At 49.2% G+C, this 26,339-nt stretch overlaps 1 protein-coding gene across 4 annotated transcripts in view; it reads right to left on the reverse strand.

Moving 5' to 3' along the window:
• LOC142580112 (uncharacterized) overlaps window positions 1-26,339 on the reverse strand; it is a 233,805-nt gene that overhangs the window by 15,691 nt on the left and 191,775 nt on the right. For 3 of the 4 annotated variants that reach the window (XM_075690924.1, XM_075690925.1, XM_075690926.1), the window contains exons 9-10: window positions 18,723-18,844; window positions 1,371-1,588 (exon numbers count right to left, since the gene is read on the reverse strand). In XM_075690924.1, the coding sequence (XP_075547039.1) occupies window positions 1,412-1,588; window positions 18,723-18,844 (299 nt within the window). In that variant the 3' untranslated portion in view covers window positions 1,371-1,411. The remainder of the gene's footprint in view (window positions 1-1,370; window positions 1,589-18,722; window positions 18,845-26,339) is intronic. The other variant, XM_075690927.1, reaches the window with a different exon arrangement.

A 26,339-nucleotide genomic window follows, 5' to 3' on the forward strand; every position in this document is an offset into this window, starting at 1 on the left:
TGCGCAGCTCTCGGCTGAACATTTTCGGCATCAGTAGGGATCCCATCGGAAGGCAACAAATTCTAAGCCTCCCGGCACCCGCTTGCCGGCATTTCCCAGCGCAGTCTGCGCGGGCACTGTCGGTGCCATTAGACACTTGACGAAATGTTTCTGTACGCCGCGTTGCATAACCGCAACCTCGACACAGTACATAAAGCAAACATCACCACGCCGTCACGCCAACACCAGTCGCACAAACGAAAAACGTGGCCTACTCGCAGCCTCGTGCACGAAGAAAGAAACAAATCAGCTGCTGGATTGTCTTGACATGGCTTACTAAGCTGAGACCGGAACTGCTGTAGCTACAAACCAGGCAGAAACGATGATGATGAGCGGGGATTTGCAGTAGCGCCACTTCGTGGGGCAGCAAGGAGGCTCCGTTCAAAACAAAAATGGGGTTCAGCAAGTCGAACCATGCACCGGTCACAGTCGGTGCATGGTGCTCTTGATCGAGTTGGCTCAAGGAGTGTCCGAAAAATAAGACGAGAGGTTGCAAGGTGTACGAACTTTCGGCAGTTATACATTATGGCGTATGGGGAGAATGGCGGTGCCGCGAAGCAGACCAAATAATCGAGCCTGTCCGAATTTTTGGAGTCCGAAAAAGGAGTCTGCAACTTACTGAGAAAACTCTGTCCCTCATACAGGTATGGACTCGTTCGCTTGAAATTCAAGCACCATAATTGGGACCCAATGGCGACCGCACACAAAAGCACCCATCGGTCATAGCTGGCTAAGTGGTGGTAAAGCTACCGCCGTTTTCGCAGGCATTCTCAGAAGGCACTCAATTGAACCGGCTGGGCAGTGTCGCGTCGCCCAATTTCAGTGACTGAGACGGTCGGCGGGACATGTGGGAAGCGCATGGGCATTAGTGGTGGCGGTGAGCTCAAGCAGCCTCTACCTTTTATCTTTAAGCCTGTCCCCCGGAACGCTCCCCTTCAGCTCGGACCGTCTACCCTTTTTTTCCGAGCGAGGGTGCAGATATGGTGCCTCTTCTACGGCGCAGCCACTAATCCTATTTCTTTCCACACGGGGGTATTTCCCGCGTCCTTTCTTCACGGAATCCACCTGCTTCCTTCGTTTCCGGTTATTGGCCGACACAGCAGCATGTAAACTCGTCCTGCGCTTTGCTGTAGTCGCCTAAACTGGGCCACACAACAACAGCCAGGCCAACTCCCTAACCTCAAACTGACTGACCCCCACAAGCTGTATCATAAGTAAAGCATGTATGGTTTGTAATGCGTGAATAAATGTGACTTACACATTTGGCTACGACATTTCTCTACCCTAGTGCTCATTCACCCTTAGCAGCATGCACAAGATGTTTCACTCACCCCAACGTGGCTGCATACCCAGTATACGCCTCGTGCACCGCCTATAGAGGCGCCACTGAAAGCCACCTAGCGGACACTTCCAGCAGTACACGCGGGAGCAGTAGCAGACGACAACCCTTTGCAGCAAGGATGGCTGAAGTTCGCGGCTGCGATTTCTCCTTTGTTCGGGTGCCAGGCTGCTCCTTCCGCTGTGACAGCTGTAGGGAAGATGCTGCCCTCTGTGTGAGCGGGTATGAACAGGATGTTACCAGTGTTTGGGACAACGTGGTCTACATATGTACAAGGTGTGTCCCGCAGATGAACGCCATGAACCCCATTTACATGACGTGGAGCTCATGTTCACTAGCCGATAAATTTTGTTGAGTGATGCGATCTCTCGATGTTCTTTTTTTATTCTATCCTTGCCGCAATGCTGCTTCTGTACCTGAATAATAAGCACCCGTCGTTAGTGCAGACTTATGTCAAACAAATCCGCACGGTGCAATCTCTGCATATGCCGTTGTGATTTCTCTGCCGATGAATACATGTGACATCGCCGAATAAGTGCAGTCGAAGTCGCCTCAAGAAGAGTAATTGCCAATTTATTGATGGAAACGCGTACACTAGCCAACGAAGTCACCAAACACACGGGTTAATAAAAACGCGTGTTAGTGCTGTACCGCCGATGCAATTCTGCTGCATACGCCGATGCACTACCGTTCCCGCTGTAGTTTGTGCAATTTTATATTCCCCAAGGGAGCTGCTTGGAAACGTACAAAGCTAAAGACTGACCAACTTTTCAGTACTTTTTATATTACTAGAGAGAGGTGCCACATGATATATTTAAAGGCAGAGCAGCGCCAGTCAAAGTAGATGAGCGCTGGCGGCAAGGCCCGGTTTAGTCGTCTGCAGCATAAGTACAAGAAAGAATTCAGTTGAGTACAAAACTCACATGCAAGAAGGGACTACGTTGTGAAACAAACAAATCACTTGGCGTGTTAAGTTTGCTCAGGCAGCATCGAGATGTGATGACTTCCCAAACGGGACGCGAACTTTTCAGCGAAAAATGGAACAAAAATACCATATGCAGCAACTATTAGCAATTCTCGCCATGAACTACCTATTTTCTAAACACATTTCCAAAAACACAAACAATATCTAAGATGCCCTCGGGCGAAAAGAATAAAGCTGTTAAAGAAGCACTTCCTTGGTATCATTCCGATAAGACACAGCGTGATTTATACCTTTTACAAGCAAAGCAGGGTGAAAACTTCGCAGTTCAAAAGAATTGACAAGAGTTATGCATGGAGCAACTAGCAGCAATTAAACATGTGCAAAGCCACGCATAAAATAGATGTAAAAACATGAAGTGCGCGACAGCTGGTGCGAGGATTTACCGCGCCACATGAAACCAACCATTTCAGTTTTTGCAAACTTCAGTAGCTTTAACATACAACACAATGCGCTCGTGCAGTCGTGCTGCCTAGCTAGCGCAACGCGGTAAAGAAGCGGAAAACAATATAAGCGGCAAACAGCATTCCGAATTTAGCGAAATGCCTTTAAACCTCATGCTGCACTGCAGACGAACTTCATTGCTCCCGCGTCTAACTATGATCGAGGGAAAAAAAACACCGACGAGACAAAGGAAAGGATGAGAACAAAAAATTTCCCTTCGAAGCGCAATCCATTTTTGCCACCGTTGCTCCCGCTGATGAGGCTTTGCCGGGAATGATTAGAACCGTATCCCCGGCACGTTTTCACCGGTATTTGAGCCCCTCACCCTGCAACAATTCTTGTTCGAGATTCCCTGAAGCTTTGGCCACCCCACACGTGCGAATGGTGTTGCCTATCTTGCTCTGAAAACGTGAATAAGACAGAGAAGCACGATCAACGACACAACAAACTACGGCGCGCGCCAGGCTCCTCTCCCGCGTGCTTTGCGCAAGGCCGCCACCAGTGCCGCGTCCATCGGCATGCACGGCGCCTATAGACTACCCGACAATCTTTAAAATGTGAAAAGCATTTCTTTAGCTAGCAAGATGGCTTTCAGATAGGTGAACGATCTAACCTCCGGTGTGACATCACTCACCATTTGCTGTTTCCGCGGAGTTTGTGTGGCAGTCCTCCACAAAGAAAGCAACAAAATCCCTATAAAGAAAGGCGTCAGACAGGGAGATACGATATCTCCAATGCTATTCACAGCATGTTTACAGGAGGTATTCAGAGGCCTGGAGTGGGAAGAAGTGGGGATAAAAGTTGATGGAGAATACCTTAGCAACTTGCGATTCGCTGATGATATTGCCTTGCTTAGTAACTCAGGAGACCAATTGCAATGCATGCTCACTGACCTGGAGAGGCAAAGCAGAAGGGTGGGTCTGAAAATTAATCTGCAGAAAACTAAAGTATTGTTTAACAGTCTCGGAAGAGAACAGCAGTTTACGATAGGTAGCGAAGCACTGGAAGTGGTAAGGGAATACATCTACTTAGGGCAGGTAGTGACCACGGATCCGGATTATGAGACTGAAATAACCAGAAGAATAAGAATGGGCTGGGGTGCGTTTGGCAGGCATTCTCAAATCATGAACAGCAGGTTGCCACTATCCCTCAAAAGGAAAGTGTATAACAGCTGTGTGTTACCAGTACTCACATATGGGGCAGAAACCTGGAGGCTTACGAAAAGGGTTCTGCTGAAATTGAGGACGACGCACCGAGCTATGGAAAGAAGAACGATGGGTGTGACGTTAAGGGATAAGAAAAGAGCAGATTGGGTGAGGCAACGAACACGGGTAAACGACATCTTAGCTGAAATCAAGAAAAAGAAATGGGCATGGGCCGGACACGTAATGAGGAGGGAAGATAACCGATGGTCACTAAGGGTTACGGACTGGATTCCAAGGGAAGGGATGCGTAGCAGGGGGCGGCAGAAAGTTAGGTGGGCGGATGACATTAAGACGTTTGCAGGGACAACATAGCCACAATTAGTACATGCCCGGGGTAGTTGGAGAAATATGGTAGAGGCCTTTACCCTGCAGTGGGCGTAACTAGGCTGATGATGATGATGATGATGTCGGAGCAACTGTGCTCTGAACATGTGTGATGACAAGATCACCTATAATGTTTAAACTGTGCTTGCAGTGACACCACGGGAATGCGACTACATAAAGCGGACATTTATTATCTCTGTGGCAGTGTAGGTGGCTTCTCAACTGGTTTTTGCCAAATGGTTGCCGCTCCTGTCTTGCTATACCGAGGACAGAAGGCCATTCCGCCGCAACGTGGAAAAAGTAAGTTGCTATGCAGATGCCCAAAGACATCTTTGCACTTCCCAGGGCAAGGCCGTAAGCACGGGTCGGCTGGAGAAGATAATATTGTTACGGAAGGATGAACCAAGACAGAGGACGAAGAAGATCGCGAGACGCTGGCTGCTGAGTGTTGTTGGTGATCGCCATCTTATCTACGCTGACTCATCTTGTGTATATATTGTAAATACAGCCTTTATATGCTTCCAACGTCCCCATAACATATTGGTAGGAGGTGCGGGGTACCATGGCTGGAAACGGAGCTCCACAGAGGATGTCACACCACTATCCGCACCATGAATGACGGTGAGCACGCGGGATCAACATCGCTGCCACCTCCAACTTTAACGTCGCCACCTACGTCACTGCCACCTTTGGTTGTGGTTGTGCAACCCAAGGATCCTGGAACTTTCTGCAGGACCGATGGCGCCGACATTGAAGAGTGGGGTGGCTATATACAAACGCGCGAGTGGAATCAACAGATGGGACCCTACGCTTATGCTAGCTAACCTGTTGTTCTAGCTATGAGGCACGGCAAAGGTGTGGTACGAAAACCACGAAGAGGAGCTCACCAGCTGGGACCAAAGCAAAGAGAAGTTGACAGAGTTGTTTGGCAAACCAGCTAGCCATAATATTGCCACCAAGCAGGAATTGGCCTCCCGTGCCTAATCCCCCACGGAGTCCTATGTCTCGTACATCCAGGACGTGCTTGCACTCTGTCATAAAGCCGATCACGACGTGCCAGAATGTGAGAAGGTCGGGCACGTGCTTAAGGGCATTGCTGACGACGCCTTTAATCTGCTCATGTGCAAAAGCTGTTCTACAGTTGATGCCATCATTAAAGAGTGCCGACGCGTCTTCCAACCATTCGCCAGACTTCCCAATACTGCTGCAACGTCGACGTGTGAAGATCAACCCGCACAGCAGCATACGTCACCATCAGAGGACGTGGTGCGAATCGTTCGAAGGGAACTGGATGCGATGGTGCCCGCAGCTTTCTGTTCGCATAGCCCTGATGCTACCACTTTTTCAGTTCCCCTCGTAGGAGCCATCGTTCACCAGTAACTTGAAAACATTGGATTACAATCTGTCTTTGCTTTCGCCAATCCCAGAGCTAACGAACGCACTTCTACTATTTTCACTCCACCCCGACGCTTCTCTCTGCGTTATTGCAACCCGACTGAGTGGAGTACTGAGGATGCCCAGCAGATGTTTTTCACCTGTCGCTGCATTGGTCATGTCGCCCGATACTGCCGCAACTCGTGGCCTCATTACCTCGCACGCCGACCAACCTGAGCCGTTTCAATGGAAATGCCCGCAATGTTTTGCCCACCGCCGATTCTAACAGTGCCGACAACTCTGCTAGGAACACGTAGTACAGTCGTCGCTCACCATCACTGCGCGGACACCAGTCTCGTTCACCGCAAACACGTCGCCCATCTTCCCGTTCACTGCAACCACGCCGCCTTTCGTCCCCTGTGACTTTTTGCCGCAACTTTTCGGAAAACTGAGAAATGCAGCCCTCGGAGGTGGTGCTGCATTGCCTACTGCTGCAGCAAATCCTCTGTCCGTGCCCACAAGGAGAAGCGTAATTGACGTTAAATAGACGGCATACCTGTCCAAGCACTCGTCAACACAGGAGCCCGCGTTTCTGTGATGAGTGCTAGGTTACGAAGACATTTAAATAAGGTCTTCATCCTAGCAGCTGCCCGAGTGCTTCGTGTTGCCGACGGCGGCGTGCTGGTTGGTCTTGGAATGTGTACTTCGCGTTTAGTATAGCCGGCCACCTTACTTCTGTTCTCGTTGCTGCGATCAACAACTGCCCTCACGACGTTATCCTTGGATCGAACTTTTTTATGCCATCATTCTGCTCTCATCGACATCGCAACCGGCATTCTTCAGTTGTAACTGCCTCAACTCGCCGATGCTCCAAGCAATGCCCCACCGCACTTGTGCTCGCTTCACGATGTTCGTCTGTCACCCGAGGCAGTTACTTATGTCATTTTGACCGCTCAGCCACAGGTTCCTTATGGTGAATATGTGCTTCACCCGGTCATCGACATACTTTTGAACCGGAACGTTGCTGTTCCGCATATGCTGGTCACGGTTACTAATAACAATGTCGTTCTACTGATTCTGAATTTCAGCCTGTGCCCTCAAGTGATTCCGGCCGACATGTTCTTGGCCAGCGTTTCTAGTGGTTCCGAATTTGACACTGAGAGTCTGAATGCCGAGAATGGTTTAGTAGTCCCAATTGCAGCTCACGGCTCTGGTTCCTTAACGGATGACCTCGCGAAAATGATTGCACCTGACCTCACCTCGGCACAGGCCACGGACATACGTCGCCTGCTTGAATCGTACAGTGACATCTTTGATTTCGGCTACAGGCCTTTAGGCCAAACATCTGTTGTTCATCACCGTATAAACACTGGAGACATGAATCCTATTCGTCGGCATCCCTATCGTGTATCGCATGCTGAACGCCGAGTCATCCAATCAGAAGTGCACAAAACGCTCCGCAAAGGAGACATCAAGCCATCATTCAGCCCTTGGGCTTCGCCCGTCGTCCTTGTGAAAAAGAAAGATGGTACCTGACATCTTTGCATCGATTATCGCCACTTAAACAAGATCACGCAAAAAGTCGTATACCCCCTACCATGCATCGATGACGCCTTAGACTGCTTGCACGGAGCTAAATACTACTCGTCCATCAATCTTAGATCCGGCTACTGGCAGATTTCAGTTTATGAAATGGACCGTGAGAAGACAGCCTTCATCACGCCGGATGGTTTATATCAGTTCAAAGTCATGCCCTTTGGCCTATGCAACGCTCCGGAGACATTTGAACGTATGATGGACTGTCTTCTGCAAGGCTACAATGGACCACCAAATGGACCACCTGTCTTTGTTACCTTGACGACGTTATTTTTTCTCCAACATTTGGCAGCCACATTACCCGACTCGCAGCCATTCTTGCGGTCTTCCAAAAACCCGGCCTCCAACTGAACTTCACGAAGTGTCAATTCGAGCGCCATCAGATTACTGTGTTGGGACACCTCGTTGACGCATTTGGTGTTCAACCAGACCCTGGAAAAGTTCGCGCCGTACGCAGTTTCCCTGTGCCACGTTCTGCCTCCGACGTGCGCTGCTTCGTCGGCCTTTGTTCATAGTTTCGCCATTTCATCAGAAACTTCGCCGACGTTGCTCGGCCTTTGAAAGATCTTCTAAATCAGAACATACCATTCTCATGGCGCCCGGAGGAGGCTCACGCGTTCGCCATTCTCATCGGATTTCTGACCACCCCTCCCATACTTGTCCACCTTGATCCATCTGCACCAACTGAAGTCCACACTGATGCAAGCGGCCATGGCATCGGCGCTGTTCTCGCCCAACAGTAGAATGGTAGCGAGTGCATGATAGCTTACGCCAACCGCCTGCTATCACCTGCCGAGAGAAATTACTGCATCACTGAGCGGGAGTGATTGGCTTTAGTTTGGGCTGTCGCCAAATTCCGGCCATATTTGTTTTGTCACACGTTTTCGGCCATTATGGATCACCACGCACTCTGCTGGCTGTCTTCCCTCCGGGACCCGACAGGACGGCTTGGTCGTTGGGCTTTGCGGGTCCAGAAATTTTCATTTATTTTCAATTACAAGACTGGACGCATCCACACGGATGCTGATGGCCTCTCTTGTCATCCCGTGGATCCCACTGATCCGGCTGGACATGACCCAGTGACCTGTGTGATGGCTTTCACTGACGTGACTGACATGCGCGCTCAACAACAACGTGACTAATCCTTAAAGTCCATCATCGCCGGAGTGCAATCTGGCAGCATTGATGGCACATGCCACATGTTTGTGCTGCACGACGGCATCCTCTACCGCCGCAATATAAACCCTGATGGCCCTGAGCGGCTCCTTGTCCTTCCTCGACATCTGCGATCCGTCGCTCTCGCACAATTTCACAATGCACCAATGGTGGGACACCTTGGAGTTTTGCGTACATACCACCGCGTACGACGCCGGTTCTTCTGGCCGGGTCTCTACCACTCACTGCATCGTTGTCGCAGCTTGCGAATTGTGTCAGCGCCGGAAGAAACCTCCGCTGCCACCTGTCGGGCGACTCCATCCAATTGAAGTTCCTTCTGAACCGTTCTCTCGCATAGGCCCTTTTCCGACATTACTAGAGGGAATAAGTGGATCGCCATCGCTACTGATTACGCCACACGTTACGCGATAACAAAGGCGTTGCCGACTAGTTGCACAAGAGATGGTGCCGATTTTCTCCTCCACGACGTCATTCTCCGCCGCTGTGCACCTCGGCACTCAGTTACAGACCGCAGCCGCTCGTTCTTGTCTCGAGTTGCTGACAACCTCCTCCGCTCTTGTGCACAAACTGTCCACCACCTACAAACGAACGGTCTTACGGAACGTCTCAACCGAACAGTCACAGAGATGCTGTTGATGTACGTTTCCAACGATCACCATGACTGGGACGCCACGCCGGCCTACGTAACGTTCGCGTATAACTCGTCCCGACATGACACCGCAGGATATTCACCCTTTTATCTTTTGTGTGGTCACGACCCGACATTGCCATTTGACACCATCCTCCCTTCTGTGCCACATATTGCAGCTGAGTATGCTCGTGAAGTCATCGATCACGCTCAAATGGCATGTCAAGTCGCCCAATCTCGTCTATTAGCCTCGCAGCATATACAAAAACAGCGTTATGACCGGTGCCATCGTGATGTTAACCGAGCGCCAGGTGCTTGACTGCTCCTTTGGTCCCCATGTCGTCGGGTTGGTCTCTCCCTCGCTACACAGGGCCTTATGAAGTCCTACGTCAAGCTAGCGACGTAAATTACAAGATTTTGCCACTAGTTTGATGCATCCTCAAGTCCGACGCCTGTTGACGTTGTCCACGTTTCGCGGCTGAAGCCATACTTTGCTCGCAATTCTTCGCCTACCATGGGCCGAGATGGCGCTTCAGCACTCGGGGGTCCTGTTACGGAAGGATGAAAGAAGACAGAGGACAAAGAAGATCGCAAGACGCTGGCTGCTGCGTGTTGTTGTTGCGTGATGTTGTGGTCAGCCATCTTATCTATGCTGACATATCCAGTGTATATATTGTAAATACAGCCTTTATATACTCCCAACATCCCCGTAACAACATTATTTTGCGCTTATTTACCATAATTATGCTGCCTATGTTAGGGTCAAGTGACTAATACTCTTAACCAGAAAACCAGGTTTAAGTATGTTTCGTACTGCAGCATGTACCATTCGTAACTTGTCGTACTGGGAAGTAGTGGTGGTGAGTCAAGCAACAGCAGCAGCAACATCAGCAAGAACGTAGAAGGAGAATCAGAAATGATCGAAATCAAAGAAGAAATAATAAAATGAGAACTCATTGATGATGTGTAAAGAAACAAAGAACACATGGGAATAATGTGAAAATAAATATGATAATACTTTGCATAAAACACGTGTAAAGTGTGTATAAATATTTTACCAATGTATCACCCAAATGCTATTCACATTGACGGTGATAACTGACACAAGTCAGTTGTCATAATTTAAAAAAAACTTACATTTACCCGATAAGATCATGCTTTCTTTACTGTCGATCCTTTCAGAATGGTGGACTTAAGTGTTCGAGTAGCGATCAAATTAAGTAAAACTGGTCAATTACCTTTTGATTTACTCGCTTAATGCCAATGTTGCAATAATAGTATGGGAACAGGTCACCGCAGGAGGCGAAAGCAATTTATGCAGCTTTAAAAATGCCATCTGTCACGACTATACCAAATAAAAAAAATTGACCTTTTCACGTTCTGACAGATAGCTTGTTCTGTAACATGTATCTGGAGATTGCTAGGTTGAAATGTTTTGCTGTGCAGAGCTTGCCCTGAACCTTAGTTTTCAAGGGATTTAGGGATTGAAATGATTTTCAAAAAGTTTAAGGGCCTCAAATTTTCTTGTTTTTAATTTTGAGTGATTTGGCTGTCGTTACCGCGCTTGTATTCCTAGCATTCTCATGGCACATCACAGTGCCCTTAAGGGGAAATCCGGGTCTTTCAGACCGAAAATCGGCACAAACTGGAATTTTCAATTTTTATTCTTCCTGCTCCTGATGCATTTCTGCGCCAACCTCCGAAATTTGGTTACAAAATACCATATAGTTTTTCCGTTATTGTGATCTAAAGATGAGAATACGGAAGGGTTGTCGTTTAAATTTGGGACAAATTGCACCCGATTTTCATGGCGCATAACTCGATAACTACGCGCTCTGCCAGCGCCATTTTGGTATCATTCGAAAGCTCACAATTCTGGCTTCCTTTATTCGTCGGTCAGCAACACTGCTGGCGCTGCAGTCACGGAAAAAACTACAGAAAAAGAAATTTGCGCCGCACACTGTTATTGGCCAGTTTGAGCATGTGACCAAGATGGCGAGCCATGATTGGCTCCAAGGACCACGAGCGCTCAAATGATGAAAACAGCCACTATTTTGTCTTAGTCTCGCGACTACGACACTGGATATGCTGGAGGTCCGACAAAGTTTCTTTCCGTGAATCGTTACTGCCGGAACTGTACAAGAAGCAATAAACTTCCGAAAACGATTCCATCGTCGCAGTTGGCACAGAATACCCGGCAGCTCACCGCTGAAGTACTGCCGCTGAACGTCGACGCCTCAACTGCCTTGCCGGAACACGGCTGTCGTAACGGAAGAGGAAGAGTATAAGAGCACATGAGAAAGCTATGTTCGACAAGACTGCATCTACGACGGCCATGGAGCGAAAGATTTGTCATTTTATTGAAGATCTGGCCGCCGATGGTGCAACGGCCTCGGTCGCGAAGCCCGCTGTTCCATATGGTGTCATCGGACTTGCAGCAGTGAACAATCTTCTCGGTGTTTTCTCATGCAATACTTGCTTGGTGCAATACTTGCGGTGGTTCTGCGCAGTTCGTGCGGAGCGATCAGGATTACGGTCTCACTACTAAACTGACTGTGGTTTGCAAGATCTGTTGTGAAGTCGCGTCGGGATGAAGCTCGATGGCAATTGAGGGCCCGAAAACGTGTAATCCTTTTAAAGTGAACGAACTTGCAGTGCATGCTATGTCATCGACCGGCAACAGCCAAACAGCCATGAATTACACCTAGTGCCTACTGATGGCCTTTGGTGCCGTTTTTTCAAACTTTCTTTCAATATATCAGTTGTGAAATGTTTTCAGGGTGTCTACCAAGTTGACATTTCCAAATTCCCTGAGTTTTCCAGGTTTTCCCTGAGTGCCATTGCAAATTTCCCTGAGTGATGCAGAACTATGTTTTATGTCAAGACGGGCTGAAACCATGTTGCCTGATGCTGTCACTCTCTAGCAAGCACATGAAAAAAATAAAGAAGTGCCTCAATCCAATTTGAATACTAAGGAGCAGTGTTTGTGTTATTCAAAAAGAGAATAGAAGGCAGGGGTTAGTAAAATGCACAGCAAACAAAGTGTCTTCGAAAAAAATTGCGAATGGAGTCGGACATTCTCAAATACGAATAAAAAGGAGATGGATATAGAAGCAAATATTTTCTAATATGAGCTATTTCTATCAACTGATACGAAGCTCAGTGGTATGAGGCCCGAACTCTGTCACAATTGAGATTCTCTCTCAACAGCTCGTAAGTCAACTTCAACTGTCCTGACATACTCTCCGCCCGCGCACGACTCCTGAGTGTTGTGTTTCACTGCTTTAAAGAGTTTATTTTGCTTTGGATGAGGGACACTTGCATCTCGGCATTAGCCAAAACTTTATTTTTTGAGCTCAAGCTCCTTCAAAGCGAAGGCAGCAAGCTTCCTTTCCCGTTTATTCCTCAATGCGTAGGTCATTTCTGTTCTTGTTTTCCTTCCGCCACTCGTTCGCTCCAAAGACCATTTGAAGCATCTTGGTCAGTTGCACAGTCTACGGCCAATTTTTTGAACTCCCTAGGGGCCGCGAAAACGTCCGAAAAATCGGCCAGTTGGAAAAAAAAAATAAATGCGTGTCATTTAGTGCCTTTAGGGGCTCAAACCGCCACAGGCACGTTCGAAAACACTCTGAAGGCCTGTCGGTATACATATTAGGCATATCGGTGCTCGCACTGTGACAGGAAATACCGGGTGCACGCGTGTATAATTAAGGAATACATACTGTGTTCCGTGGCAATAGCCCCTTCCCACGCTTGTTATGCTTCACTGCAATACTTTTGCGTATGCTTCATCAAGTAACATTTCTGTACAAAGGGGAAGCTGACTTTCAGGAACCGGCATTATGCAACGCACCGTGTTTTCCAAGTTTCTAAGCCAATCGCGAGGACCACAAAGGCGGAGTCCGTGCCATTGCTGACAGCAGCTAATTCTTTGAATAAAAAATTCGGCATCCAACGGCAAGAAGCTTCATAGCGAATGTCGAAGCAGCTAGGTCTGGCGTTGCCGCAGTGGCGGCAACGGCTGCCAGCGGATCTGCATGCCAGAGTGCCGGTTCGAGGTGGCGAAGTAATCAAAATGGCAGCGGTGGTGCCTTTGATTATTGCCGTTTTGGACCTGCGGTCATGGCAAAACGTCCGGAAAATCGGACGGCGAAGAGTTCTTGCGTCGGAAATGTCAAACGTTCTAATACGTTGACTCTATGGGATACCTGGCGCTGTCGCGAAGCCGTCCAAATTATTGGGAATCCGGAAAGTCGGTCGTTGACTGTACACTGGCAACTCCTCCAGCCTACGACAGGGCGTCAAAGACGATTCATTACGATTCCTGTCTGTTACTCGAGCGAGCATTACCGCGACTTTCGACCCTTTCAATAAAATTGCCGCTAATTTTCCCTGATAGAGGCCCAAATTCCCTGAGTATTCCCTGACTTTTTCCAGACTACTCAAAATCCCTGAGAATTCCTGGTTTTCCCGGTTTTGCCGGTTCGTAGACACCCTGGTTTTTTGTTTCCTCAAAACCACAATTTTGATGATGATGCCGTATTGGAGGTGCATTATCTCTGCTTCTACTTGTGCTATCACTGTAATTGTTTTTTTTTTCAAAAAGGCAAAGCTGTGTAGAGTGCAAATGTACGAAATAACGTTGAATTTATAAGAATTTTTTTCAATGTTTCTTTTTTTAGCAGTTAGATGGATTTCTCTCACTGAAGTTCGCAATGTTCTTATTTGATATAACATTGTGATAGGATACCATATTTGCTTATTTGCACTCTCTGTTAGTTCCACATCATTTTCTTATGTCGATATTTATTATGCCATGTATACTTTTGTAAATAGCTCACCTCCAAGCAAATTATGCAATAAAGCTGAATTTTTTCAATTTCGGGAATGTTATTTACTCTGCAAGAAAACAAGATGTGTATTTAAATCTGGCACATTGAAATTATAAATACGGCAAGTTTCATCAAAATCGACAGAGAACTTTAAAAGTTTTCAGGCGCAGGGTCCCCCCTTAAAGAAGCTCGCATATAACGGTGCCAGATTTTCATCTGTGTTATCGTAGAAACACACAGAGCACAGCTATAACTGTGCTCTGTTTCATAATTGGCATGCAACACTGTGGAAGCTACGCAAGGCATTCAGTCATCAATATTGACACGTGTACTTATATTTAACAGGCGACCACGTTTCGCCGCCTAACAAATGTTATCGCACAGCGCGGGACGCGTCTGCATGTATCCGAAGTTTCTGGAAAGTTATCGATGCTTCTATCCGCTGTGTTGTCGCGGAACCTTGTGTTATCTGATTTCATCGCGTGACTCGAATGTTGTAGAATTTTGTGGAAGGCATGCGGGTCCGAACGATTAGTCTGGAACATTCGATGACTGCTGTATAAAAGCCGACGCACTTGACCCGCTGATCAGATTTCCGACGATCGCCGACCGTGTTCGCCGCTATCGTTGTGCTATAAGTGTAGCCTGTTTCTGTGGGCACAGGTTCGCCCAATAAAAGCTAGTTTTGTATTCCACCGTATTCTTGCTTTCTTCACCGTCACTACCCCGTGACATCTGGTGGAGGTGTCCTCCAACAGTGTTCACGAGACGTCATTCTCGGCATGGACTTCCTGAATCAACATGACGCAGTCATCGACCTGAAGTCGAAGTCGATAACGCTGTCACAAGATCAAGCGATACCGCCGGAGAGCTGTCGTAGTCACCACGCCTTGAGTGTGCTCGAAGATCAAGTGAGCATCCCGCCGCGCGCCAGCATTATTATTTCCGTCGGCACTGAAACACCCGCTGACGTAGAAGGCGTCATCGAGGGCGACCAACATCTACTGCTCGACCGTGAAATTTGCGTCGCAAGAGGGATCGCTCGACTCCACGGAGGGCAGGTGGAAGTTATGCTCACCAACTTCAGCCAAGAGTTCAAGCACATCAACAAGGGCACGACAATCGCATACATCGAGGAAATTGTGGAAACCAGCAATGCCTTTGTCCTCTCGGATTCAGCCGCATCTACCCCGATGAGCATTGTCCCCGAACCAGACTTCGACGTGAATCCAAGTCTTCCTATGAGTAAGCAGCAACAGATCAGAAGTCTTCTCCGACGATACAAAGACTGCTTTTCGACGTCATCGAGGATTCGACAAACACCAGTTGCAAAGCATCGCATAATAACCGAAGAGAGCGCTCGACCACTCCGCCAGAGCCCTTACCGAGTTTCGACGGGAGAACGTGAAGCTATTAGGCAACAAGTCGACGAAATGCTGCGCGACGACATCATCCAGCCGTCGAAAAGCCCGTGGGCCTCTCCTGTAGTCCTGGTAAAGAAAAAGGACGGAACCCTACGCTTCTGCGTCGACTATCGTCGACTGAACAAGATCACGAAGAAGGATGTGTACCCCCTTCCACGGATAGACGACGCATTCGATCGGCTCTGCAACGCTAAATACTTCTCATCGATGGACCTCAAGTCTGGCTACTGGCAAATAGAAGTCGACGAGAGAGATCGCGAAAAGACTGCCTTCATCACGCCAGACGGCCTCTACGAGTTCAAGGTCATGCCATTCGGACTGTGCTCGGCGCCTGCAACGTTTCAGCGCGTCATGGACACGGTGTTAGCCGGACTGAAGTGGCAGACGTGCCTTGTTTACCTGGATGACGTCGTTGTCTTCGCCGGAAATTTCGACGATCAGCTTAGGCGGCTTGCGACAGTGTTAGAAGCCATCAAGTCATCAGGGCTCACTCTGAAGCCGGAAAAGTGCCGCTTCGCTTACGATGAGCTTTTGTTCCTAGGCCACGTGATCAGCAAATCAGGAGTACGCCCCGACCCACAGAAGACAGCTGCCATCGCAAAGTTCCCGCAGCCAACCGACAAGAAGGCAGTGCGCAGATTCCTTGGCATGTGTGCCTACTATAGGCGCTTTGTCAAGGACTTCTCACGAATCGCGGAGCCGCTAACACATCTAACCAAATGTGATGTCGCGTTCAAGTGGGAAACGCCGCAGGCCAAGGCATTTCAAGAACTCAAACGGCGCATGCAGTCGCCGCCGGTACTTGCACACTTCGACGAGGACGCCGATACCGAAATCCACACTGACGCCAGTAGCCTAGGCCTCGGTGCCGTCCTAGTCCAGAGGAAAGAAGGACTTGAAAGGGTGATATCGTATGCTAGCCGGTCGCTGTCAAAAGCGGAAAGCAACTATTCTACGACTGAAAAGGAATGCCTCGCCATCATTTGGGCTATAGCTAAATTCCGCCCTTACCTCTATGGCAGGCCATTCAAAGTCGTCAGTGACCATCATGCATTGTGTTGGCTAGCTAACTTAAAGGACCCTTCAGGACGGCTGGCGCGGTGGAGCCTCAGACTACAAGAATATGACGTCACGGTAATATACAAGTCCGGAAGAAAACACTCCGACGCCGACTGTTTATCGCGCGCCCCCATCGATCCCCCGCCGCAAGACGACGAGGACGACGACGCCTTCCTTGGGATAATAAGCGCGGAAGACTTCACTAAACAGCAACGCGCAGACCCGGAGCTAAAAGGTCTCGTCGAGTATTTGGAAGGGAACACCGACGTTGTCCCTAGGGCATTTAAGCGCGGGTTGTCGTCATTCACGCTACAAAACAACCTGCTCGTGAAGAAGAACTTCTCACCAGTCCGCGCCAGCTACCTTCTTGTTGTACCGTCAACGCTGCGTCCAGAAATACTGCACGCCCTACACGACGATCCAACCGCTGGGCACCTCGGATTCTCCCGGACGCTGTCGAGAATACAGGAAAGGTATTACTGGCCGCGTCTGACCGCCGACGTCGCCCGTTACGTCAAGACATGCTGAGACTGTCAACGACGCAAGACACCACCGACAAGGCCAGCAGGATTACTACAGCCGATCGAACCTCCTCGCCGACCATTCCAGCAGATTGGGATGGATTTGTTGGGGCCGTTTCCGATATCAACATCCGGGAATAAGTGGATCGTCGTGGCGACGGACTATCTCACCCGCTTTGCTGAAACTAAAGCTCTACCGAAAGGCAGCGCAGCCGAAGTGGCGAAATTTTTCGTCGAGAACATCCTGCTGCGACATGGTGCCCCAGAAGTCCTCATCACCGACAGAGGAACGGCTTTTACAGCAGAGCTCACCCAAGCCATTCTGCAGTACAGCCAGACAAGCCACAGGAGGACAACTGCCTACCATCCGCAGACGAATGGTCTCACGGAGCGCCTGAACAAGACCCTCGCCGACATGCTAGCAATGTACGTCGACGTCGAACACAAGACGTGGGACGCGGTCCTGCCGTACGTAACCTTTGCGTACAACACGGCGGTGCAAGAAACAACACGTACAGATCACGCCGTTTAAGCTGGTTTACGGCAGGAACCCGACGACGACGCTTGACGCCATGCTGCCGCACGTAACTGACGAAGAGAATGTTGACGTCGCTAGCTATCTCCAGCGCGCCGAAGAAGCCCGACAGCTCGCCCGCCTGCGAATCAAAAGCCAGCAGAGGACCGACAGCCGACACTACAACCTCCGACGACGCTTCGTCGAGTACCAGCCTGGCGACCGTGTTTGGGTCTGGACCCCGATACGCCGACGAGGACTCAGTGAGAAACTACTCCGATGATATTTCGGACCCTACAAGGTCATCCGACGTATTGGCGCACTGGACTATGAGGTCGTGCCAGACGGCATTTCGCATTCACAGCGGCGCCGCGCACGATCTGAAGTGGTCCACGTGGTGCGTCTTAAACCCTTTTACGGACGCTGACGAACTTCGTTATTTTTGTTTTCTTTGCCACGAGTGCTTTTGTTTATTAACTTCGTTTGTTTGCAGCATCGGGTCGATGCTTTTTAAGAGCGGGGTATTGACACGTGCACTTATATTTAACAGGCGACCACGTTTCGCCGCCTAACAAATGTTATCGCACAGCGCGGGACGCGTCTGCATGTATCCGAAGTTTCTGGAAAGTTATCGATGCTTCTATCCGCTGTGTTGTCGCGGAACCTTGTGTTATCTGATTTCATCGCGTGACTCGAATGTTGTAGAACTTTGTGGAAGGCATGCGGGTCCGAACGATTAGTCTGGAACATTCGATGACTGCTGTATAAAAGCCGACGCACTTGACCCGCTGATCAGATTTCCGACGATCGCCGACCGTGTTCGCCGCTATCGTTGTGCTATAAGTGTAGCCTGTTTTTGTGGGCACAGGTTCGCCCAATAAAAGCTAGTTTTGTATTCCACCGTATTCTTGCTTTCTTCACCGTCACTACCCCGTGACAATATGTGAAGCTCTGCACATTTTGTAGTACAGATTTGTGGTTGCACATGTTTGCGCAAGCTCAGCGCAAGTTTGTACACGAGACACCGTGACGAGCTACAAATGAAAAACAACAAAACGCCAATGATCCATTAACAGCCATACAACACAGTTTGCTCATTTATTACTGAGCCTAAATAATGAAAAATGTCACATAGTTGCAGGTAAAAAACACTCGACTATTTCTCTGTGTGGACGCAGCTACTGCAGAAATCTTTGCTAGCCTCTACAGCGCTGCCCGCTATGTATGGAACCGAGTATAGGACTGGCAAAGGACAGCCAGCCTACCTGGTGGTCGTCATCACGAGGGCGCCATCCCGGCATGTCAACTGGTAGTGAGTAGGCACAGTGCCGCACAGGCTCATCCAAGGCGCTGCTACTGCTGCTGTTGCCGCCTCCTCCTGCACCGTCTGCATGGCAAAAAGCACATCCAGGGTGTCTATTATGTTGGCATATTTATATTCCCTGATTTTTCCCGGATTTCCTTGACTGTTTCTAGGAAAATTCCCTGGCAGGGTGGCAGGTTCGGTGGGACACTGGCGAGTTAGATGCAGTGAAAGAAATGGAGGCTTATAGCTTACCAAGTTTCTGCCCTCCAGTAATCTTGAACTACTACCAGCACGATGTATGTCGGTTGGAACGCACTATCAGACTCGACTGAATCCCATGTTTCAGGCGTGTTCTGACCACCTGGCCAGGCTCCCGCACACAATACCAGGAAAGGATGCCATAATTTGCACATTACGAAGGTTCAGTAGAAACTACCACTTTCCTCTGCTATACCACTAGCTTCACCATAATATCCTAGGTACTAATTTCCCCAATTCAGAGCAACTGGGGTGAAAATTCCCCATCTTTGTCCTGGACTTTCCAGAATTCACAAATTCCAGGTTCTCCCTCATGGTAGACACCCTAAGACTTCACAAAACAGCTGATGAAGGACAGGACTAGGGGGTATGGGTTCAATGCAACTTTACAGAGCGACAGAACAGAACGTATAGGAGAGAAAAAAAAATGACCACTGCTCTACTAATGAAAATTTATTTCTAAAGTCAACATTCCTACATTCCCTTCGAGCACCACTTGATTCATTCTATCGAAAATTCAATTTCAACGCATTGCTTGCATGTTCAGCATCGCTGAACACATGAGTGCTGTGAGAAAAGCTGTCTTTGTGAATCTTCACACCTCAACACCCTCAACAAAAATCAAATATAAAAACAAATTCAACTATTTTGCAGCAAGGTATACTTAGAAAAAACTACAAATGTAAGTAATTAAGCTAGATGCATTGCTGCCAGATAACATCTCCTGCCCCCACGTAGCTCATCAATCAAACACATGCGGCAGGCACTCTTTCCATGCTTCCCTATTAGAAACATACACCAGGGGCCGTATTCTGTAGGGGTTCGTTTTGGAACCGGTTCCTTTTGGCTGTCACGTCCGGATTACGTCACTCGGAGAGAGAGTGGAACGGGGCGGCGTGAGGGGAACCAATCAACGAACGGCGGTCTGCCGGAAGATCACGTCATTATTTTTGTTTGTACTTGGGGGACGGTATAGCAATTGAAGGATGTTGCTGGTTTGATAAAAAAACATTGGTTTGTATAGAACACTTGCAAATATATTTTCAGAAATAAATGTGAGCTTGTGGCGCAGACGGCTACTGGGAGTTGTAATTTTATTTGTGTTGTTATATTATTTAGTCGCTAGGTGGTGTGCCATACGTTATGCAAACAACTTGCCTCGCTTTGTTTACGTTTTGGACTTGTTCGCGCACCGAAACCGAAACGATGTCGTCGCACAAGGACAGGCGGCTGGGTCCTCATGTTTCAGCGGGGCAGCGCGAAATACTCGTTTCATTTGTCGAGGAGCACCCCTACCTAGCAAAGGCGTCGTGTGTGTTGGGCCAGCACAGCTGACGGCGGCTTTCTGTTGCGCCGTGGATGGGAATCTAACCCATCCTTTTTCTTTGCCCACAGCCGTAATGGCCTTGGCGACGGCTGTAATGATCCGGTTGACCGAAGGCTGCGACAGTGCAATCGCTTCTTCATTCCCGACGCACTGTTGAAAGCTCCCGGTGGCAAAAAAACGTAGCGCGCACAGCACTTTCATCGTAGTGTCGACACCACGAAATCTTTGAGGTCCGAGATGTTCTTCCAGCTCATCGCAAAGACGTCGCACTATGCCTTTGGAGAGCCTAAAATGCCTTCGAAACTCTCCTTCGGCCATGCCCAACGCGTCGCGTCGTTGCCTCTCGTCGCGTCGTTGTCTTTCGGCGTTCGCCAGCAGCACAACCTAGCACAACCAAAGGAGCCGCCATTGCCGTCTCTGTCTCGTCTCGTCTAGGTGCCGGCTCGTCAGCTGGCGCGAGACTAGCCGGCAGCCATGGTTGCCCTAGCAACCCTCGACATCATGCTCGCCACCGCGCGTGACCCTCGAGCGAACCACTTCTCCGCGGTTCCTCTCGTAACAGGGAACCGGTTCCTTTCCAGATGATTGGCAACCTGTGTGGCATCATCAAAATTTGTCGTCCCGCCCACCAGGGATGACGACAATGAAGCGCCGACCAATGGCAACAGCCAAAACGAACCGCTACAGAATACAGCCCCAGCTTTAAAAGCGGTTTTTGTGTTTTGTGTAGTTGGCAATTCTTTGAGTGTAGCAGGCATCTTCATTATGCATAGGCTTTATAAAATATCCAATATTGTGGCTCTTTAGCTTAAGAGGAAGCTTTAGTTTGTAGGGCCGCGACTATCTCCTCCAGAGCCGGCGAAGAAGCAGAGGGCTCGGGTGCAGGTAGTGTGGCAATAGAACATGCTAGCGCCCTTGACCTGAGCAGCCACGGTGTCGGCCACTCCCGAAATCCCGCTGCACTGTAGCTGGCCGGCCTAAATAAACCGTGGCCATGGCGCCTATGGCTCCGCACCGCCTTCCACAAGCGGAGGGCTCAACTCTGATTTTCCTATTCAAATACATGTAAAACACAAAAATGCTTTTATGACACAACCATCGGGCCAACTTGAATGAAATTTGTTCCACTTGAGAAAAGCTTAAGTTATAGTAACTTTGATTTAGCTATCCCAAAGTTCTTAACAAGTGTCTGAAATTGGGGTGCTTAAGGAAAATGGAACCAGGATGTTTACAAATTCACAAATCTGCACTAAAGACAGATATTGTAGTTTTGCAATCTGTACGTGCTACAGCATCTCAAGCGGACAAATCAGATATGAATGTGAAAATGTTCACAAGTGTTTTGCATAAGTCCTACTTACAAATTATTCATACATTTCACAGTGGAGACATCAATTTTGTACACTTTAGAGGTATCATTAGGTGCACTTTACAAAATTATAGAATTTTTCATTGCTGAATTTCAAAGTTGTAAACTTGATAATTGAGTTTCTTCTGCAATCCTGCGATTCTCACTTAAAACAGCCCAAGAAGAGTGAAGAACAACTCTAAAAACCTCACCGAAATGCATCTCTCGGCGAAATCAGAGATGTGACGACATGTCCCATTGTCGTGCGTCACCGATTTCGGGGGCGTGTGGATGTTACGAGAGATGGGGTTGGCACACACAGAGCAGCACCGCAAACAGATTTTAATCACACTCTACCCCAAACTCAAAATAAATGTCGCTCAAACTAAAACACAATGAAGAAATACTAACACTTACGCAACCTACTTAATAATCCCTAAACATGTCCTTATTACCGGCTATGTTAGTCCTTGGCGTTTGCTATGCGAAAGTCAGGCCACTCTAGTCTATGGCTGCGACGCTACCGCTACTAGAAAGGACCGTTCTTACTGACTTTTGTCATCGCACGTACCTTTTGAGTCCTAAGTGTGTTGGATCTTCATCATAGTTAGTGTTCTCGCCGACTCCGTAAACGTTGCTGCTTTGGTGTTGGCCAGTCAACTCGTCTGTCTCTCATGCCGGTGTCCCGAACTCTATTGGTGACGTGGCACTCTGGCCTCACCGGTCAGGCCTAACCCCGGGTTCCACCGCTACTTCAAGTGCCGACGAGACGCTCCGGGGACAATCATACGTGCTGGTCTGTCTCAGAAGGGGGATCCTTCCTGGAATGCCCTGTCCTGCCATGAGAGGCGCCAGCAGGTCCAAGGAGCCTTGCTCGAACGTCGCCGAGGTCAACGGCCACACCTTGGACCGCCAGCATCACGGACTTCACCGAACATCCATGGCTCCCGTCGCCAATGCAATGCTGACTCTACAACTTTCTTGGCCCAGAGCCACGTCGATAATCCCAGCTCAGCACCACTTCTCCCTTGATCACAGCTCGGGTCATGCGTCTCGAGGGCTCGTCCCGTTCAGACTGATGTGTGCACATCACCCTCTTGCTTTCTGCGCCGCATGCCTCTTACACATGACACTCATATTCATATGATTTCATACAGCCTGCAACGCCTCGCTTGCTACAGTAACAAGATTTTTGGTTGTGGCTCCCAACATCGCAGATGTGTTGGCATTTTCTCGAAGGCCGCATTTCAGTGATGAGTTGTGCCACCCTGCCAATAGATTACCACAATCGGGAGAGGGCTGTTGGGAACATGCTCTTGGTACGTTATCTGGTCGATGGAACCTCACCGCTGTTCGGGCAAAGTCCCCACTTAAAGATAGTATATTTTGCACAGTAGCTGTATGCCGAAAAAAACCTTGACTGTTAAAAGCAACTCAACATGTAGACCTATGAAGCCTCCAGTGCAGCCGGCAGCAATGACTTAAACACCAAGTTTATAGCTCCTATCTTAAAAAAGAATTCGATTCGTGCTAATTTTGCAGCTCGGGTGCAATCACTAATGCCTATAGATGTGCGACAGACATTTAAAGCATCAAGTTTAACTTAAGGTCGGCATTCAGTGCCACTTCCTTCGGTGAATAAAGCTCCTGCACGTTCTTATCCTTAATAACGGAGGAAGAAGGCGGCGAGTCAGGACGCGTTCTTCGGTTCCCACATTTTCCCAGCTTTTCTTGTATTTAATTGTCACGTACCAATGTTTATTTGTGCATATCTTTTCCGTGAAGTTGTAAGGACCACGCGGATACCCTTTTTGTCACAGTGAGTGACTTTTCACAATTTTACAGACATTCCTGTGCATTCGTTGGCGGCGTCTAAAGAGCACTTCGGAAACCACGCCTTGACCTCCGGGGCGGCTCAGTGCCACTCGTCTGCTACCATCATGGAATATCAAGTAGAGGGAGAAAATATTCCACCGGAAGAAGTCACTCAAGAGCAGGGATAGCAAACCGCAGGTGCTAGAAAAGCTGGCGCCAAATCGCGGGAAGCTAACCCAAACGCCATGGCAACGCCTTTGGCTCCCCATAGCGACAAGTCTAGCGGCGCAGCGCGTAAGACCAAGATTATTAGGGCAAGCCGAATGCCGGTTCTTCCCAAAGAAGACACGAAGATCGTTATTAGACCAAGAGGTTGGCTGAATATTCCCAAAATTGGAGCGGCCACGGTGGCTTACGCAATACTTGCGGCCTCCGGCATCAGCCAGCACGAGCTCGCACAAGACACTGTGTGCCCGAACTTACAGCAAAACATCATGGTGGCCAGCACTCCCAGACAGGAGAATGCCGATCAATATGCCCGCATCAAGCAAATCTAAATCTCAGGCAAGATCCATGAACTCTGCGCGTATGAGACAGCCCCGCACTCCACGTGCAAGGGGGTCATATGTGGCATACCGTTACAAGACGACTCAGCGACGGTGGATGGCAAGATTGTTAATCAGAACAACCCTCTTGCACTAGCAACAATCGCTCAGACTGGGGCCATCATCATCGCCTTTGACGAGCACCGGGTACCAAATTTTGTCAGGTACGGAACGCTCCTGATGAAATGTTCCCTATATCGAAAGCAAGTGGACGTATGCCACGCCTGTGGAAGACTCGGGCATCGTGCCGATGTCTGTCCAACACCGAGCGACGTTGTCTGTCGGGAATGCAGCCTGCTACATCCCGATGAGCAGCATCAATGCACCCCAAAATGCAAGATTTGCGGCGGTCTGCACCTTACAGCCGGTAAATAATAATAATATTTGGGGTTTTACGTGCCAAAACCACTTTCTGATTATGAGGCACGCCGTAGTGGAGGACTCCGGAAATTTTGACCACCTGGGGTTCTTTAACGTGCACCTAAATCTAAGCACACGGGTGTTTTTGCATTTCGCCCCCATCGAAATGCGGCCGCCGTGGCCGGGATTCGATCCCGCGACCTCGTGCGCAGCAGCCCAACACCATAGCCACTGAGCAACCACGGCGGGTAGCCGGTAAAGAGTGTGCGCAGAGATTCAAGACGCCGTACATTGCTCGCCGACGACGTTTCGAGCGTTCCAGGCAGCAAGTGCAGCTCCCCACGCCGTCGATCGTTAGATCGCCCGATTCGCAAGCCTCATCCAGCACCAACCTTAGGGGCAGAAGACGCTTCCGCTCAAGAAGCTGCTCTACAAGCCGACGGGGCTCCAGAAGTCGCTCTACCTCGAGATCGCGACTCACATCGCCTTCTCCAGTGCGTTCCAGCTCCAGAAGCTGCTCCAAGTCCCGTACTGGGAGTGGCTCATCCAACAGCTCACGATCGAAGACCCCTAACAGCGGTAAAGGCAAGTCCTCTCTAACGTGGGCTGATAGGGCCCGTGGCAACCAAACGCAAGCGTCGAACTCTCAAGACTCGCACGACCCTCGTCTCACGAACGAGCTCGAAGAGCTTAGGCGTGCCAATGATAGTCTTAGGAAAGAAAACGCTGTGTTCAAGCAGGAAATCAGTCGGCTAGTCGCCGAGATGGCGGAAATACGAAGATTGGCTGTCACACAACCAGCTTCTCAGCCTGCCGCACGCTCTTCGGCCATGGACACAGTGAAAGCCCCTCCCAAGATGGTTGCAGTGAAGCGTCGTGCCCTGGATGTCTCAAGGGGAGACGAGATGGTAGAACTCCTGTCTGATCTCAAGAACGCCATCTCCAACATACAGACAGGTCTCTCTCACGTACAAGAAATGATTGCGCACCCTCATCTGGGCCTGGTGGCCCTCAGCGCTAGAATACTTAGGCTGGAGGGGACCAGCCACGGATCTTTGCCAAGCACATCTACAGCACAAGTCCCAAAGTTGCACAGCGTCATTGCCTCACCGACGGAGGGTGCCATTCTGAATGCGGCACTTTCGCAATCCATCCCCAAGCCCAAACATGGATAACGGAACTAACGTCATAAGAATGTGGCAGTGGAATTGTGCAGGGTTCGTCAGCAAACGGGCGACCCTGCGAAAATACCTAAAAAGCGTAAAGGACAAACCCCAAGTAATCGCCTTGCAAGAAACTATCACATCATCACCTATCAAGCTCCCCGGTTTCCTGACGGTGGCTTCCACTGAAGGAGGAAGGGGGGTTGCTACCCTGGTCAGTAAAAAGCTCACGTGCCTTCAGCGAGACCTTGGTCCCACGGACAATGCGATCATTTACGTCATGGCCGAACTCCTTGTCAACCCCCCTAAGCAGCGCTTAAGAGGAAACAGTATCTTCATACTAAATGTTTACTGCAGACCCAGCGTTCACAGAGCCAGGCCTGGTGGTATTCTCAAGGAGGCCATGCATTTGGCCGGCTGTCAGCCTTTAGTCGTCATGGGGGATTTTAATGCCCAGCATCAGGCGTGGGACTATTGTACCAATACGAAGAAGGGTACAGACATATGGGACGCGGCAACGGAGGAAGATCTTACGCTGATAACCGATAAAGACTTTCCAACCAGGAGAGGGAACTCGGTGTGCCGAGATATGACTCCGGATCTTACTTTGTCAAGAACCTGGAAAACGTCAAGTGGACCATCCGGACCTCGGTAGCGATCAGGACATGGACCTCGGTAGCGATCATTGCATCACTGAAGC

This window comes from Dermacentor variabilis, chromosome 4 (assembly GCF_050947875.1).
Source record: "Dermacentor variabilis isolate Ectoservices chromosome 4, ASM5094787v1, whole genome shotgun sequence".
Classification (NCBI taxonomy): Eukaryota; Metazoa; Arthropoda; class Arachnida; order Ixodida; family Ixodidae; genus Dermacentor; species Dermacentor variabilis.